At 33.0% G+C, this 17,421-nt stretch overlaps 1 protein-coding gene across 1 annotated transcript; it reads left to right on the top strand.

Annotated features, from left to right (window-relative positions):
* The first annotated feature begins 544 nt into the window (after positions 1–544).
* LOC114307408 (protein OVEREXPRESSOR OF CATIONIC PEROXIDASE 3) lies at positions 545–15,306 on the top strand. The gene is made up of 5 exons (XM_028252816.2): positions 545–817; positions 5,378–5,722; positions 7,490–7,798; positions 8,265–8,383; positions 14,865–15,306. The coding sequence occupies exons 1-5, from the start codon at positions 623–625 to the stop codon at positions 14,929–14,931; spliced, it is 1,035 nt and encodes a 344-aa protein (XP_028108617.2). The 5' UTR covers positions 545–622; the 3' UTR covers positions 14,932–15,306.
* Positions 15,307–17,421: the final 2,115 nt, after the last annotated feature.

Here is a 17,421-nt window from a genome sequence, read left to right as displayed (position 1 = left end):
TTTTATGTAAAAATGTTGAAAAACCCCAATTACTATAAAAATATTGTATGTATTTTATCTTATAAAATATTAATATTAAGACCTTTAAAAAAATTCCCTTCTTTTTATTTGTTCATTACTTTACCTATCTATTTACGTAACTAATTTGTCTAGTATTACCTATCTATCTGTTCATACCACCATCACCCCATCACCGACCATCGACGAATGCTGATGATCTTTAATGATTTTTTCACTTACTGACGATAATGGAATAATAAAAAAAAAATCATCGAAATAAATAGTTATATTTTTACAATCAAAACAAAAAGAGGATTTTAATTATAAATTTAACCTTCCAAAAATTATTTGTGTTATGTGAAAAAAATTTGTGAGTTTAATTATTAAAGTTTGTATTAGTTTATATATTATTTGTATTCATTTTATTGATCACTAATTTGGAATTTTTTTATTTATTAACATCACTAATTTTATTTGATAAATATCACTAATTTTTAATTTTTTATTTAAAAAATTTATATTTACCATTAAGCCCTCTCTCTCCAAAGGGGTTATCAACTAGTTATCATATCACCCTCTGACTCTCTTCTCCTTTTTCATTCTCAGTAGTGTCTCAGTAGAGATGGCTTCTGCTTCATCTTTTCACTCTTCCATGGCTCTCCAATCTTTATTAGCTCCCCACACCGAACGTCCCATGCTCCCCCACCTCAGACCCAATCTAATCATGCCACGTCACCCCTCCTCTGGCCCCGTCATCACCTTCTCTCGCCGCCGCAACAATCCCAACACTCCCATAACATCTTCCAAGAAAAAGAAGGTACATACAATATTTTCCCATCAAAGAATCAACCTTTGTTTGGTTTCCAAGAAAATTTTAGAGGATGAAACAGTGGGGGAAAGTTATTAGAGTCTGTTTTAAGTGTGCGCCCTCTTCTGATTTGTCCTACTATTTCCAAGCAACCAAACCAATTCTTAGAATTTGAGCTATGAAGTGTGCGAGTATGTGTGTGTAACTGTATTATGTCGAATTAATTTGGGTTTAATTTGTTTTGATGATATTCTTATTTTCATTTTATTTATGTTTTTTTTTTCTCGATTTAAATTAGTATTGGTTTAAGTTGTATATTTACTGTGGAATTTAGGGTTTGCAATGCAATTTATTTGAGTGAGAATCTTGTATTTGAATGCGAAGGCAAAATTTTGATTTCTCAAATAGATGGAGAATTTTTGTATCATTATATTAGCTTCATAAAATCTGTAAATAAGAACCACAAAAAGAGAGAAAAATTGATAAAGAAATTATGTGTTCATATTTTTGTGCTACCTGTTCTACATTTCAAATCATTTATCTACTAAAATGAAAGCATAAAACAAATTGACTTAAAATGGAGTGAACAAAAATCTACATCCAACTATGGAATAGTTAAATCCATGTTAGTAAGATGTCAAATTGCAAGTAAACTGAAAAACAAAATATGAGGTACATGCCAAAACTGTGTTTCAAATTCCTGAACTCTGTGTGCGGAAGAACCAAACAATTGTGTTGCTTCTTGTATGCATCCAAAACAATTAGTGGAGTCCAACTAAGATATTTGAATTATGAGTTTCAATCACCATATAGTCTTGGATCAGCTGAGTTGTTTATATCAGCTAGTTTAAAATATTTGATATGTTTTTATGTTTAGATCATGCAAGTACCTTTGGAAGGACCGACCATTTGCCTCTTTTTATATTACTGTTGGCTTATTTTTCTTACGAAGGAAAATATCATAAATGTGAGCGTGCCAGTAAGGATTGAAAAACCCTTACAGATTAAATTCAAGCCAATTATCCAGCGATTGCGTTGACGGTTCTTTTGCCTCAGCAAAGAAGATTTCAAAATTGCCAAGTGTAGAGAAAAGAAAAATTAAAAGAAGAATGAGGGAGACAGAGAAAGACGATTGAATGAACAATCAAAGTAATAATTACTTACTTCTACTCCTATACTTCGAAAAGGAAGTGCATAATATGCTTTGAAAAAAAAATGCTGAAAAAAAATGCTTCGAAAAGAAATCTATATTAAACTACTCTTAAGATAAGGAAAATGACAAGAAAAATAGAAATCAATCGTCTTTAATTTGAATTCTGCATCTTTTACAATGTAGCCATGAATGGCTATTTATAGGCAAGCACTTGTAGGAAAAACTACCTAAAACTACCTACTCTTCCACCACCTCCTTTTCATACTCCATGATCTTCCATAACTTCCTTCAACCTCCATTTCATGCTCCATGTTCTCCACTTTGTTCTCCATTATCTTTCCACATTTTATAACTTCTCATAATATCCAAATAAGTAGGAGGATGCCACATGTCTTGCAAATATATAAAAAATAAATAATAATAAAATTGCAGATTTATGGTGCTAACATTACCCCCGCGACCCTTAAAAATGATGTTTACTTGAATTTTTGAAGGGCCGAACCAAGCACATAACTAATCTAAGTAACAAAGTGCTTCGAATGATATAACAACACCAATAAAGTACTTCGAATGAGCATGAAATTATGAAGATGACCAATAACAAGCTTCGAATGTGGTATAAAAGACCAAATTCATCATTTGAAGGTCTTGCGGCATTACTTTGAAGGAACAACATCACCTCACGAAGGTTGGAAGCATTGATATAGGATGATGATACTTACAAAGAAGTTTCAAGGTTAGGCTTGATGCTTCGAATGTATTTTCGAAGCTTTATACAGTTTCGAAGGTGAAGTAATCAACCTTCGAAACAACTCTTGATGCTTCGAATGTATCTTCAAAGCTTTATACAGCTTCGAAGGTGAAGTAATCAACCTTCGAAACAACTCTTGATGCTTCGAATGTATCTTCAATACTTTGATTGTGTACATACAAACAACTGGCCATCAATTTGAAAAGATAAGCCATTTTCAACCACTTATTTAAATGCATAGGCTTTTTCTAGCCAAGTTCATGTATTTTAAATGGTCATCCCCTGTTCTTAGTGCTTCGAACTCATAAAAACAATTTGTTAATTTTATTAGCCACATCATTAGAATTATATTTTGGTGTGAGCCACAAATCCAAAGCAGGTTTTGAATACCAAGAACCATAGTACAAGATGGCCTTAAAAATTCAAACAACTTGACATTTTGAACAATTTCAAAAATTCAAATTCATGAACATTAAATTGTTTATTATTCTGAGCCATGTTTGGGTTGAGAACATGTTCTCTAGCCAAATAACTTTCATCATTTATTGACAAATGGGGTTGTTTTTCTATTTTAGCCACTAACGGCTTATGAAAACTCTCCATGTGAGTTTCATCATTTTTTGGCTTAATGGGTTGTTCCATTTTAGCCATTAATGGCTTATGAAAATCTTTCATAGACATGTTGTTTCCATGGTTTGACTCTCTAAGAATGATTTTTTCAACCCCTTGAGCTCTATATGGAACATCATTTTTAACCATGCTTGGCTCAACAACATACTTTTTATCAAAGTTATTTTCATAAGTTGGCTTTTTAAAAATGGATTTTTCGACCCCCCAAGTCATTGATGAAATTATATTTTCACTAATTTCAGTCACAAATGGCTTAAAAACATTTTGTAAAACCCCACAAAATTTAGTCATTAAAGACTTGACAAAAAGGGTCAATGACTCATGTCTCCATTGGCAAATTTTCACATCAAGTTGATGAGTTACTCCAATTAAGTGGTGTATTTTTTCTTTTACCAAATAATATGGTAATAAAGAAACAACTTGGAAATTTTTTTCATCAAGAAAATAGATCTTTTCTTGAAGGTCCAAAATTTTTCTTTCATGCCAATATATTTCATATTGACAAGTTCAAATGGCGAAATCCAGATCGTTTGTCATTTCTTACACTTGGCAGTCCCACTGGGCGTGCCAAAAATTGTTGGCTTATTTTTCCTATGAAAGAAAGTATCATAAATGCGAGTGTGCCAGTAAGGATTGAAAAACCCTTACAGATTAAATTCAAGCCAATTATCAAGTGATTGTGTTGACGGTTCTTTTGCCTCAGCAAAGAGGATTTCAAAATTGCCAAGTGTAGAGAAAAGAAAAATTAAAAGAAGAATGAGGGAGACGGAGAAAGACGATTGAGTGAACAATCAAAGTAATAATTACTCACCTCTACTCCTATGCTTCGAAAAGGATGTGCAAAAAATGCTTTGAAAAAAAAATGCTGAAAATAAATATTTTGAAAAGAAATCTATATTAAACTACTCCTAAGATAAGGAAAATGACGAAAAATAGAAATCAATTGTCTTTGATTTCAATTCTGCATCCTTTACAATGTAGCCATGAATGACTATTTATAGGCAAGCACTTGTAGAGAAAAACTACCTAAAACTATCTACTCTTCCACATCCTCCATTTCATACTCCATGATTTTGCATAACTTCCTTCAACCTCCACTTCATGCTCCATGTTCTCCGTTTTGTTCTCCATCATCTTTTCACATTTCATTACTTCTCACAACCTCCAAATGAGTAGGAGGATGTCACATGCCCTGCAATTATATAAAAAATAAATAATAATAAAATTGCAGATTTATGGTGCTAACAATTACAGATAACGGTAATATGCTTAAAGACCCATGTAGCATGGCCGCCATAATGTGTGCCTGTCTCTTTGTAGTTTGTTTTGTTGTTGTTAAGTGGATTTTGCTTTGGAGCTACCCAGCTTGGAACTAATGTAATCAAGACCTTGTTTGCCTATGTGGGGGGCCATGCTTCAACTTCATTTCTGGTGATTTGGAATCTCAGGGAACTAAAATTTATCCATGTCCATTTTTCATAGCTTTATGAGTCCACTTTTTTATTGGTAACATTTGAAATGAGTTTATTGACCATATGTATATTCACACTATTAAGCTATTCTCTTGGCTATGGTAGTTGAGGTGAAAAGGATCAACTCTAAATACTGACATGGGTTTGACTGTCTTACTACCAATTTCTGAATTTCTGGGATGATGAAATCAGCCGTACCTGGGGTTAACTGCAAAACAATGAGAAAATTAAAAGACATTCTTGGTTTTTTAGCATCCAGTCTACTCTTTTGCTCAAAGAGCCACTCCGATTTTACTGTTTTAAACAGTTAAATTGCTTTATCTGTTGGTTGGACTCAACTTCTAAGTTTCTGATCTATTTTTGTCTCTATTACTTCTCAGATTCTGATATTGATCCCCACTCCTTCGTTCTTCTGGAGTTTGTTATAAACTTTGGAACACATGCAGACCTAATAAAAAAGCCTCCAGCTTAAAAATATCATTTAAATGCAGTTGATGTGTGCCTGTTATTATATCATATAATAATTGTTATATAATTGTTCTGATGCTATTTGTTATGTTCAGCAAAGATTGCCTCAAAATGATGCTGCTGAGGAGGATGATTTAGATGCAGATGCTATTGAGCTACTCTTTAGCCAGCTAGAAGAAGATCTTAAAAATGACGATAAATCTCTTGATGATGATGATGGTGAGATACTTGAGGAAGACCTTGTAATGCTTGAACGTGAGTTAGCGGAGGCACTGGGGGATGATGAACTATTAGGGGCATTTGATTCACTTGAGGATGATGAAGTTAACAAAGCTGAAGATAATGATGGCGAAGAAGAAGAAGAAGAACCAGTGAAGCTTAAAAATTGGCAAATTCGAAGACTGGCATATGCTTTGAAAAACGGCCGGCGTAAAACTAGTGTAAGCATCTTTATGTTGCAATATTTTCCCAATAATTTTGGTTGGTCCAGGCGCATAATTTATATCTTAAACTTCTAATGTTGAAGGCATGAAAAAATTGAAGCGGTGCATTAACTATACAATGGTTCTTTATGTTCTAGAATGTGCGGTTTATATCCAGGGGGAGGGAATACCATTGTTGGGGTGCATGCTACCTGTGTTATCCAAAAAATACCCTGATTTGATGGCTATGGCTATCAACTCTTAGAATTTGAAATGTCTAATTAAAAGAAAAAAGGAAAGCAGAAAAGAACATAGAGGTATCCACCAATCAGGTGGAGATCAGAAAGCATTACAATTTTGATATAATTTATGTTCCTCTTTGTTGACTGTGCATGTGGAGTATCTGGCCCTGTTGCCTTCAATACCTAAAAACAGATACTTGACCAGCTAGAAGCCTTGTTGACTAGGACAGACCTGAGGCCAAGTTGCTGGGATTTATGTAATTGAGTTTACTGGACTTCCAGTTTTTGGGAATTATCAGTTCTTTGATGATTCCTAGCAAATTTATTTCCTGAATAGCGATATGGTTTTCACATTATCGTTAAATTCTCTTCATAATTTTTGATGACTTCTACTATAATTATTTCCAATTGATATCATCAATATTACTCATTTAAATTCTACTTTTTAGAGGTGATCTATATGTTTTAGAATGACAGTGGAAAATCTAATGAGGGGAAAAGAGAGAAATAGAAAAGAAAAAAAAAAGGTTCTGTTTGGTAGAGCTTTAAAAATTTAATTCCACCCCTTGGTTTGAGTGTGGTGCTTGGTTAGAATTTTCAAGAATTGATTCCACACCCACTTTTGAAAACACGTCTATCCAGTCATTCTCCCGGACGTCAGGCCGGTTGACCGGAACAATGTTCGTTTTTTTTTTTTTTTTTGGCACCTGTTATTTTTATATTTTAAATAAAAAATATTTTTAAAATTTTTTATGAGTTTTGAATAGAATTTTGGATTGTATGTTTGGTTATGAGTTGTAAGTTTTTGAATCAAATATCATATGTCACATCAAAAATTTCTAACTCAATTCAAAACTCATAACCAAACAAATTTTCCACTCAAATCATAATTCGAAAACTCACAAACTCAAAATACAACTTTATTATCAAATCATAATTCTAAAACTCTACCAAACGCTACCAAATGTTTTATACTTTCGTTGTGCACAATCGTGGAAACGTGCATGCATGGAATAAAATTTTGTTTTGTTACCATCAAAATGCCAAAAAACATTTCCACTCATAGGATTCTAACACAAAATGCAAGTGAAAAAACAAAATTTCACCGTTGGCAACAACACACTCCATAACATACCCAAAACATTGGCTTGTGGTTGGTTGCACATAAATTAAAATTTTACTCCTTGCATGCCTTGCTGCCTGCTGACTAAAAAGTATGGACACGCCAAAATGGGTGCCGTGTTCATTTCTGACACATGTTGGACACTAACACAACGTGGACATGCATGTCCACGTGTTAGACACGCCACATACATCGATGCTTCTCATATCTCTGTGCCCTAAATTTAGATTCATATACATAACAAATAAAAATATGTAAAAAAGACATGAATATTTGTTTGTCGTGTTACTGCTGTGTCTGTGTGCTAATTTTTTGAAAATAATTGTGTCTAGTGCTCATGTTCGTGCCTGTGCTTCTTAGCCTACCAAGGTTCTGTCTTGTGGTATTTTGTGGTTACGGTTGATTTTTCTTGTCTTGCAGATCAAAAATCTTGCCGCTGATGTATGTCTAGATAGAGCTGTTGTTCTGCAATTACTACGTGACCCCCCTCCAAGTCTTTTATTGATGAGTGCTGCTTTACCTGATAAACCCATTTCAGTAATCTCGGAGCCGGAAAGTAAACCCCTAGAAGAAGTTTCATCTGAAACAGCAGCAGATGTGGCACAACCTGAAGCCATGGTGAATCTGCCAGTTCATGTCATGCAAAAAAGTTGGTCTGCTCGGAAAAGATTGAAGAAAGTGCAAGTTGAAACCCTAGAACGAGTTTTTGACCGAACAAAGCGGCCCACTGTGAGTGATGTTACTTGTGCATTAATATTGTGATTTGTGCATCGGTAAAAAATTGTCATAAACTCATCTTGTTTTACTCAATAACTCAACAGACCTTTGTCCAATTACTTTGGGTCAACTACATGGATCCATTTCTTTCATATTAAACGCCACGTTCTCAGTTGAGTCTGAGGCAATTTGTGTCATTTCTTACTGCCACGTGCTTTAGTTTTACTATAATTAAATGTTCTCTATAGGCTATTAGAAATGATTGTTCTAAGAAGTCATTTTTTTTAGTGGGGCTGCCTGTGTCCCTCATTACTTTCTCTACAACTGTGTTTCCCATATCAATGTCCAAGTTCATGGTTTTTTGATTATTTTAGAAGTAAACCTCAATCCTTTGGTTTCTGACTGATTGATAAACAACTTTTCACCTTTGCTGGAAATAAGGTTAATCGTAAATTTTTGTGGTATTGCATTGATGCAGAATGCCATGATTAGTAGCATTGTGCATGTGACAAATCTTCCTCGCAAAAAAGTCGTGAAGTGGTTTGAAGACAAACGTGCTGAACATGGGGTTCCTGACCATCGCCTCCCATACCAACGGTCTGCTCCTGAAACTGTATTTAACTCTTAAAAAAATATGTTGTAGTGTGTGTTCTTAACTGTTTTGCAATGTACCTGTAGAGTATGTTTCATATTTATTTCACTTCTTCATTTCTTTAAGTTGATTTATTTGACTCACTGTTCATGGACCTATTAAAACCAATAAATTAAGTGGTAGCAGTGTATAATTAGGCTCATGTATCGAATCTGCTTGATTGACTTCCACTACAGTTTTCAAAACTTTTGTCTGTCAACAGCTTGCTTTCATTCTAAAAGTGTCCCTAGTGGTCTTTTTTGTATTTTTGTTGTTATTTGTTTTTTATAAACTATGAAGCATGGGACTTCGAAAAACATGCCGTACCCACACCGGGTACTTACCGGCGTACCGTACCTCGTATGGTACTTCTGCATACGTACTGGGTACACGAAGCATGTATCCAAGTTGTTTCTTCTTAATTTTTGACGTACCCAGACGTACCTAGTATATATCCAAGCCGTACCGTACCTCAGTTGAAACAATATTTTCCTTCTACTACAGAGATAAAACTCATTTCACTAGATTTCTTTTTCAGTTTTTGTTTTATGCTTAGCATGATTTTAAAATTAAACTATGGTTTGTAAGTTGTTTAATATATTGATATTTAATTTTGATTTATACTTTTTCTTTTGGCATTAAATGTTAATTATAGGTTGGACCTTAACAAATTAAACCATTTAATTATTTTTTGCATTACTCTAAATTAAAAATAAATATTTTTTTACAAGCGTACCAAGCCGTACCCGTACCCGTACCCTATTTTTTTTTTAATTTTACCGTATCGACGTACCCGTATCGTACCAGTACCAGTACTCGTACCCGTACCTGTGCTTCATAGTTTATAAAAAAAAATTGCATTTTAGTTTTTATGGAAGTGTCAAATTTAGTTACATGTGGGTGATTCCAGAGCCCAGTGTTCACCGGCATATTGATATTGAGTAGTGTCATGGTGAATTCTAGAAAAGTTGAGACAAGATAGGGATACGTCAAGATGTAGTAGGCAATGTCAATATACATGTCATATGACAATTTTGTCCATAAAACTCGTAAGGATAACAAAAACTTCTTCGATGTGTTTTTGGTTATTATTGTCCAAGACACCAATTAACTGAAGATTCGCCTGCATGTGCTTTAGCATCATCAGCGCATTGCAAGGAATTGATGTCAAGTAGGGATGGACATGTGCCCAATGGCCCGCTAAGCCTGTCTATGATTTAGTGTTTGGGATTATAATTTAGGGCCCATACGGCCGGGTTGGGCAAATTTTTTAGGCCCAATTATAATATGAACTGGCTTCAAGCCTAGTCCGCCCCACCCCATCCACAAACTATAGTCTATATTATAGAATATATTTTTATAAATATATATTTATATGTATGTTTTACATTGCTTAACTTTATTTTTTATAAGCATAAATTACGTATTACTAGTTATGTAAAGAATTAGTTATAAAATTTGAATTACTACCCTTGAATAAGTTAAAAGACACCCAAGTGATTAAATTAATTATATTTTTTTATTTAAAATAATGGAAAAAAAATTATGGTAAATACAATCCAGGCCATGTGGATGGGCTTGGGATTTTTTTATTTTGTTTTTAGATAGGCTTGGAAATAAAGTACAGGCCCGATCTCAAGAAATTACTTCAAGTGTTATAATGTAGTATGAGCCCAACCTGAACCCGCCGAAGCCCAGCCCATGTCCACCCCTGCCAACTACTAAGATTTAGCACTTCTGACATTTGTATATGATTAAAATCCTTATCAAGGAGGTGCTCCTATCAACCCTGACGTTTTAGGTTCAAACCTGAGGGCAATTACTTTGTGCAAATTATGCCAAAGAACTCCCATCTAATTGGAGACTAAACTGGGTTTTTTTTTTTTTTTTTTCCTTTTCTTGAAGACAGTATTGCCTCCCCCTTGCCCTCACATTTACTTTTTAAATTAACAAGCGTAATGGCCAGGAAAATTTTCCTGTTGTGCTATCTGGGTACTACCTAATTGTAGTCGTTTTATCTTCTCATAAACTCTAGTCTTTTAACTGTCTGCATAAAATTCAATACATGTCTTGTTAGCTCATTAGGTATTCATGAGAACAATTGGGAGTAGTGGCATTCAGATTACTCATGGGGTAAATAAAACTGTTATGGTAGCTAAGGTGTCCACAAACTACATTTTGAAGCCGCTGAACCTGTGCTATAAAACCCTTGTAGTTGTGACTCCTACGAAATATGATTGCTTGTTATTGCCAGAAATGGTATGTCAGATGTCGTTTGCGGTCATATATATACTCTGTTCTTCACTTGGTCTGCCCTGTTGCTAGAATTCTAGTTATTCTGTAAAACTATTCACATTTGTTAATAGTAAGGTTGATTATGGTTGAGCAGGCAATGATGTTTAGGTTCTCTAGGGCTTAGTGAAAGCGTTAAGAGTCAAAATTTGAACTTCTGTTGAAATAAACCAATGAAAGTCCTGTGAATATAAGCGAGAAAAAGAAAGAAAAGAAGACAGATCAACGATTATTTTAATGACTTTACATTGTCAACCTAGTATTAAGGCAAGATAAACCAATCCTCGGAGATGTAATTTAGACTTTGAACAGAATAATGAACACACACACTACATGGTAACTGTTTAAAAATGCTTTTGTATCTAAAATCTAGCGCATGCCCTTGCATGCACAGACGCAACTGCATTACAGAACAGCATGAATTACCTTATTTTTTATTTTATTTTTATTTTTTATGAAATGGGTTTTGCAGCACTATGTCTAATTTCCGTTTCACAAACATATATTTCCTGACTTCCAAACAGGTCTGCTCCACATGATTTTTTTAAAGCAGACACATTCTGGATAGAAAGCTTTGTTATTTCACATACAGTTCCATAATAAAAACAATTCCTAATAAAACACATTTGATATACAATCAAGTTTATTACTATTGATTTAATCGTTTTCATCTGTTGGTGGACTTTTGTATAGAATGATGAATATACTCAGAAACTCCTCTATATACCAAATTTATTGATGATAACAAGGGAGATTTTGTCTCATATGTGGTTGGCATTCCCCTATATTTGCCATTCACAAACCAACAAATTAGAAATCACTCAAGAAAGTCTTCACGTAGAACTCTGTTATATCATTTTCTTACATATATAAGAGCATTAATAACTTTCATACTAGAGTAAACATAATTATAACAATAAGAATCCTCTGTAAAGATGCTGTATTTTGACCATTCTCCGTTTTCTTCACATTTTCTTGGCTTTTCTTTTTCCTTGACCCTTACCTCTATATATGAAATGAGATTTGACAAAACTAGGTAGACTTCTACTTTTACCTTCTTCACCATATAAAGTTATAGAGAGAGAGAGAGAGGGAGGGGTAGGTCATGGCTTCTCTGCAAAGGTCTGCAGTTTCTTTCAGAAGGCAAGGGTCATCAGGACTAATATGGGAGGATAAGTATTTATCCGGGGATTTGAGTGTCATGAAGCATAGGCAAGAAGCGAACAAAGAATTTGGAGGGCTAAGGAAATGTCAAAGTGATGGATCCACCACTGTAGTGAAGATGGATTCCAGCCGGCCAAGTGGAGTGAAGCCAATTGCGTCAAAAACCATTGATCCTCCACCATCTCCTAAGCCTTCTGGATGTTGGTTTTGTCCCATTTTTAGTAAACCAACATCGACCCCTCATTCCAAATTGGGTAACAAGAAGTCCTGATATTCAGACACATATGGCTGTTTCACCGGCGATTCTTTGATACTTTGTTTTGCGGAACTTTGTTTTTTCTCTCTTTTCTTTCTCCATGTTTATGTTTGTTAGTTCTTAAGGGACATAAAAGATGCTATGCTTGTACTGCTACAGTTGCAGTAATTGAATTTATATATTTGTACTCTACCAGTTTGTTGAGAGAGATTACATGTGTATAAAAGGAAAAAAGGTGTTCTCTTATTTACTAGTACGTATATTTTCTTCTGTAAATATTTAGTTGATCATTTAATTCAATGTCTACATGAGGTGTAGAAGTTTTAGACTTGAATCTTGGAGTTAATTTTTCATGTGCATCATTTTGGTTCTCAGAGAAAGAGAGAGAGAGAGAGAGAGAGAGAGTCTTGGAGGGGGCTTTGTTGCATACCTTGTTCTTGTTGTTGGCTCCTATGTTGGTCTCACATCATTAGTCAATTTATTAACGATTTTCCTTTCCTTTTTTTAAACTTTGCCTATATATATTTGGCCTTTCTTTGTTCTTGTAAGCTTTAGCACTAAGCTGCATCTTTTTCTGTGTCTTTTTCGCTCGCCTGTTTTGGCAAAAAATATTTTTTTTATATTTTCCGACTTTTGTATAACCCAAAACAAAAATTAACTAAAATATTTTCTATTGTTAGCGGTAAAAAGGTTTATGTGTGGAAGACTAAACTCTTACCAAGTCCACACCACCACCACCACCACCACCACCAACGGTGCCACAATCACCATGCCACTATGTCTCCACCACAGCCACCACCCTAAGAAAACATTTCCATACCCTGAAACAGAGCGGTTGTGTTCGGTTATTTCATGGACAGAGATAAGATTAAAGAACAAAGCAAAGAAGCAGATAAGATATATATATATATATATATATCCCTGTCCTTCACTTCTTCCTTCAGGAGGCATATTGAAAATTTTGTTCAACAAGGCATCATTAATTTTTAATTTTACAAAATCAATTAAAATCAACTTTGAAACTTACCAAACTTTATGTAAACCATAGCATAAAAACATCAATTCCATTGGAAAAGATAGTAAAGGTATGCGCCAAACAACATCAAAGCAGACCTAAAGAAGGTCTAAGTTTGGGTCATGGTAGTACACAATGTCGTTTATTAGCACTCTAGCATATTCCCCATTGCGCATCCGCACCCTAGCCAACTAAAATTATCCACGGCAGGTCTTATATAAATTTTAAAATTTCTTTGAGTCAAATTGATCAACCTAATATTACTAGTAATCTTATCACTTAATCTCCCAATCAGTTTAATCTTACAATTAAACATGACCTCACCATCCACTCTATCTAAATGTAGAGTTGCATTTTTCTTTAGTAACTAACATTTTGCTTTTAACCAAATCATATGAAACAACAAATCTATTGATTATTCGAAACCTCTGGTTTAAGAATAGGTTTTTCTTGTCCCAATTCTATGTTTCATTCTCTACATTGCTATGTTGGCATTATTTAAAATCAATTCTTTTCTCATTACTTGACCGTTGTAAAAACTTCTTTATCACATCAACAAATGTTTAGAAATCAAATTTGGGACAAATGATACGGACTCTAATAAAATGCAGTCATGAGGCAACATATTGCACTTTATTTGTTGGGGAACAAATCAACAACATAAAGACATAGACCCTCTAGTAAAATACATTATAGCGTTATCATTGAAATAAAACACCGGCCAAAATGGGATCATTTGCGATGGGGGAAGGAGAACCTGTTTAGTTTCACTTATAAATTAGTTTTTTAAATTATTTGCTAAAAATTATGTAACTTTTTATTTTATTTTATTTGTGAATATTTAGAATGTGTTGGAAAATTATAATTAAAACAAAAGAGATGAGATTATTTTGTTTATTCATAATTAAGGATTTTAAATAAGCTAAAAAACTATAAATTATAACAAAAGAAAATATCAATTTTTTTTCAGTAAAACAAGTGAAAGAAGTTAAGCCATAATAATTTATAATTACAATCAAAATACAATTATTAACTCTTTTTTTTTTTTTGAAATACATAAATCAAATAAAATAAATTGATCATTTTCGTATGTGTTTCGTAGTTGAATCCTCAAATTTCTGTACTTCAAGGATGCCAAAGAAAAAGATCGATTAACGGATTCACTATTATCTCGAAGATTGATTCCTAAATTGTTGAAAAAGAAAAGAAAAGAAAAGAAAAGAAAAGAAAAAGATATCTTGATATTAAGGCTCCGTGTAAAATATTTTCTTGAAAAATATTTTGTTATAACTTTGTTGCATTTTTCACAATTTTCATACTAAGCAAACACCGAAAAAATTTCTTTTATTTCTTGTAATTTTTACTACTTTCATCTTAACGAGCCAACGACATCTCGGTTTACATGGGATGGCCCTTACGGCTGCAACTGCAAAACAAAGCTAAAAAGGACAAATATTGGAAGTTACACTTACACACAAAACACCCTAATGAATAACAACATTTACTAAATCAAATTCCTATCTCTCTATATATTTGCACACACATTCTTACCTAGATGCCATCCTCTGTCCTATTTTTCTTTATTCCTCTCTTCACATTCTTCTATCTCCTCTCTCTATATTTAAGCCTAAAACAACAGCAAAACATTAATAATAATTGCACAACAATTAGTTTGCTTATTCATATCATTTTTGAGTCCATTAACATGGCTAATTTGCAGAGATCTTCAAAGTCGTTTAGAAGGCAGGGTTCATCGGGATTGGTATGGGATGACAAGTTGTTGTTAGAAAACATGAGTCAAAATGTCGATCAAAGAGAGCTCAGACATTGTCAAAGCACCGTTGCAGGCATTGGGATGATCGAGCATGGTGGATCAAATGGATCAGTACCGTCCATTTTTGCGCGTAGTTTTTCTATGCAAGCTGTGAATTTGCGGACTTTGAAAGCTTTTGGAAGTAGAATTGTGAGTAAAAATGGAAAACCTCCAACCGCAATGAAACCCAAGATGAAAAATCAGGGCTAGATATGTCTTTTTTCGCTTCTTTCATTCATATTAATCCTAGCCAGTATTCTAGGTTTCTTAGTTGATGTTATAATCGTTACTGTTGTATTAGAGACAATTTGAGGAGCTATAAGAGATAACTTGGTAGTTTGGTTCAAAATCCCTTTGATCCCATTTTTTGTTGCAGTAAAAAAAAAAAACATAAATAAATAAATAAACAAACTATCTTACACGAAATAAATAATTCAATTTGAGAACATAAACGGAACCTCCCACTACGAGTAAGGGATCACAGCAACTCTATCTCAAAGTTTAACTTGGATTGGATCAAATCTTGTTCCTTTACGATCTTGCACTAATTGGTAAAGATGAGATTTGAGGCAGAGAGATGGAAAAGAAATGAGATATGAGATCCCATGGTGTTTCCCATCGTCTTTTGTGATTTGGGTTAATTCCCACAATCCATAGTCTAAATATGTGAAGAAATATGCACAACTGCAACACATGAAATTATATGGTATGGCAGTTGTGAAGTTTTAGAGCTAACATTTGAGATTCAAGTCCGGTTTAGTTGTGTTTTTGTTTTATGTTTTTATTTTTTGGGAAAAAAAAATATTTGGTAAGCCAATCAACTTTCAAAAGGTTGTTTTTGAACTTTTAAAACTGGTTTTGCATGAAAATAAAAATGATGTGATAATGACAGATAATAGCCAATTGTAAGTTGCTATTTTGTGCCATATCTATATATTTTTATCATATGAAAAAGTAAAATTTGGTATGAAAAAATGAAGATGCGTAACAATTTTTTTTACCCATTTTCCCCCCCCCAAAAAAAAAAATTTTTGATAATGTAATTAAACAACTTTTTTGTTTTTATATTTACAGAAGGGTAACTATGTAAATTACATTTTAAAACAGTTGCTACAGTTTATATGACTTTTTTTATAAAAAGAATTCATGTCTTCTTCTAACATTTAACCACCACGTTAAACGTTTATTATTTGTCCATAAATTGTGTGTGTCCAAAAGCTAATATAATTTAAATGCAAATTAAATGAATTGTATCAAATGTACAACAATACAACCAACACCACTGTACAACCAACCTGCATAGCAGTGCCACCAACGCTCATATGCGAGTATCCAAAGATATTTCGCCGCACAATCTAGGATTGTTAGGTCTGTATAAATTTAATACAACAGAGTGATTGTAACTCCTCCAGCATCAGATTGGTGTTAAAAAAAACCATACTAGATACATGTAGGATAACCATTACAATAAATATAAAAAGAAACGTTTATTTATTTATTTATTTATTTTATGAGTATTGATATATCAATAGAAAAATTATATCAAAACAATTATGTAAACATTTGTATTTCTTTATTTTAAATCCAACATACCCATCAAAATAATTTATTATTTTAAAAATATCACCGTGATATCATTCTAATGAAAATTTTCTATATAAATATTTTATTTGTAATCAGTTTCTCTTTTCAATTCTTATTATCAATAACAATCTAAGAAAAAAAATATAAAAGTGAGAATAAAAAAACAACTTCAACCACATAGCCACAAAGCAATTATATTGCACAAAATGGTACTTTAATAAAAGCCTAAAACAAGCATATATAAATATTGGTTAGGTAATTGTTTCCATTAAATTCTTATTCCAAGTCAGAGTTTTTGATGGGGATGCCCTATCTGTCATAAAATGCTGGCTTATTTAATTTAAATAAGGGCCAGCTATCATATCCTGCATAAATAATAGATATATATCAGTTGGGGAACAAATAGACCATCCACCAAATACTTCCCACACTCATTCAAATTAATTAAGTGTAAGTATTACGACGCAAAATTAAAAATGTGACAATCCCGAGATATTTGATAAATATAGTGACATTTCATACTTTTTAAAAATAGTTATATTAAAAACTCCAAATGAATTATCAAATATTTTAACAAACCTCCCGCGGGTGCAAGACTCACACATTTCTTTTAAAAATATTACATGAACATATCATATTAATGACAAGGGTTAGCAGAGTTCTCAAAGTAAAATGCTATTTATTACACTATTATTTTAATGTTTTAACATATAGAAAGACCCTCCTATTTGTTGAAAACTTCATAAATGTTTGAGTAATTTATCATAATTAAACATGATTATTTATGGTAAAGTTAATATTTATTAATCTGATCGAAGACCTAACATTTAATAAAATTTTGTCACCAATTTTAGTCAAACAATCAATAAATTTATTGAGT

This window comes from Camellia sinensis, chromosome 13 (assembly GCF_055761805.1).
Source record: "Camellia sinensis isolate YWXY chromosome 13, ASM5576180v1, whole genome shotgun sequence".
NCBI lineage: Eukaryota > Viridiplantae > Streptophyta > Magnoliopsida > Ericales > Theaceae > Camellia > Camellia sinensis.
This window is presented reverse-complemented; position numbering and strand designations above follow the sequence as displayed.

Bases quoted from the DNA above. Each gene is read 5' to 3' on its own strand.
- LOC114307408 (XM_028252816.2), top strand. From the start codon at position 623: ATGGCTTCTGCTTCATCTTTTCACTCTTCCATGGCTCTCCAATCTTTA. The intron at 818-5,377 runs GTACATACAATA...TGTTATGTTCAG, and splicing joins CATCTTCCAAGAAAAAGAAG to CAAAGATTGCCTCAAAATGA. The intron at 8,384-14,864 runs GTCTGCTCCTGA...GCTAATTTGCAG, and splicing joins CATCGCCTCCCATACCAACG to AGATCTTCAAAGTCGTTTAG.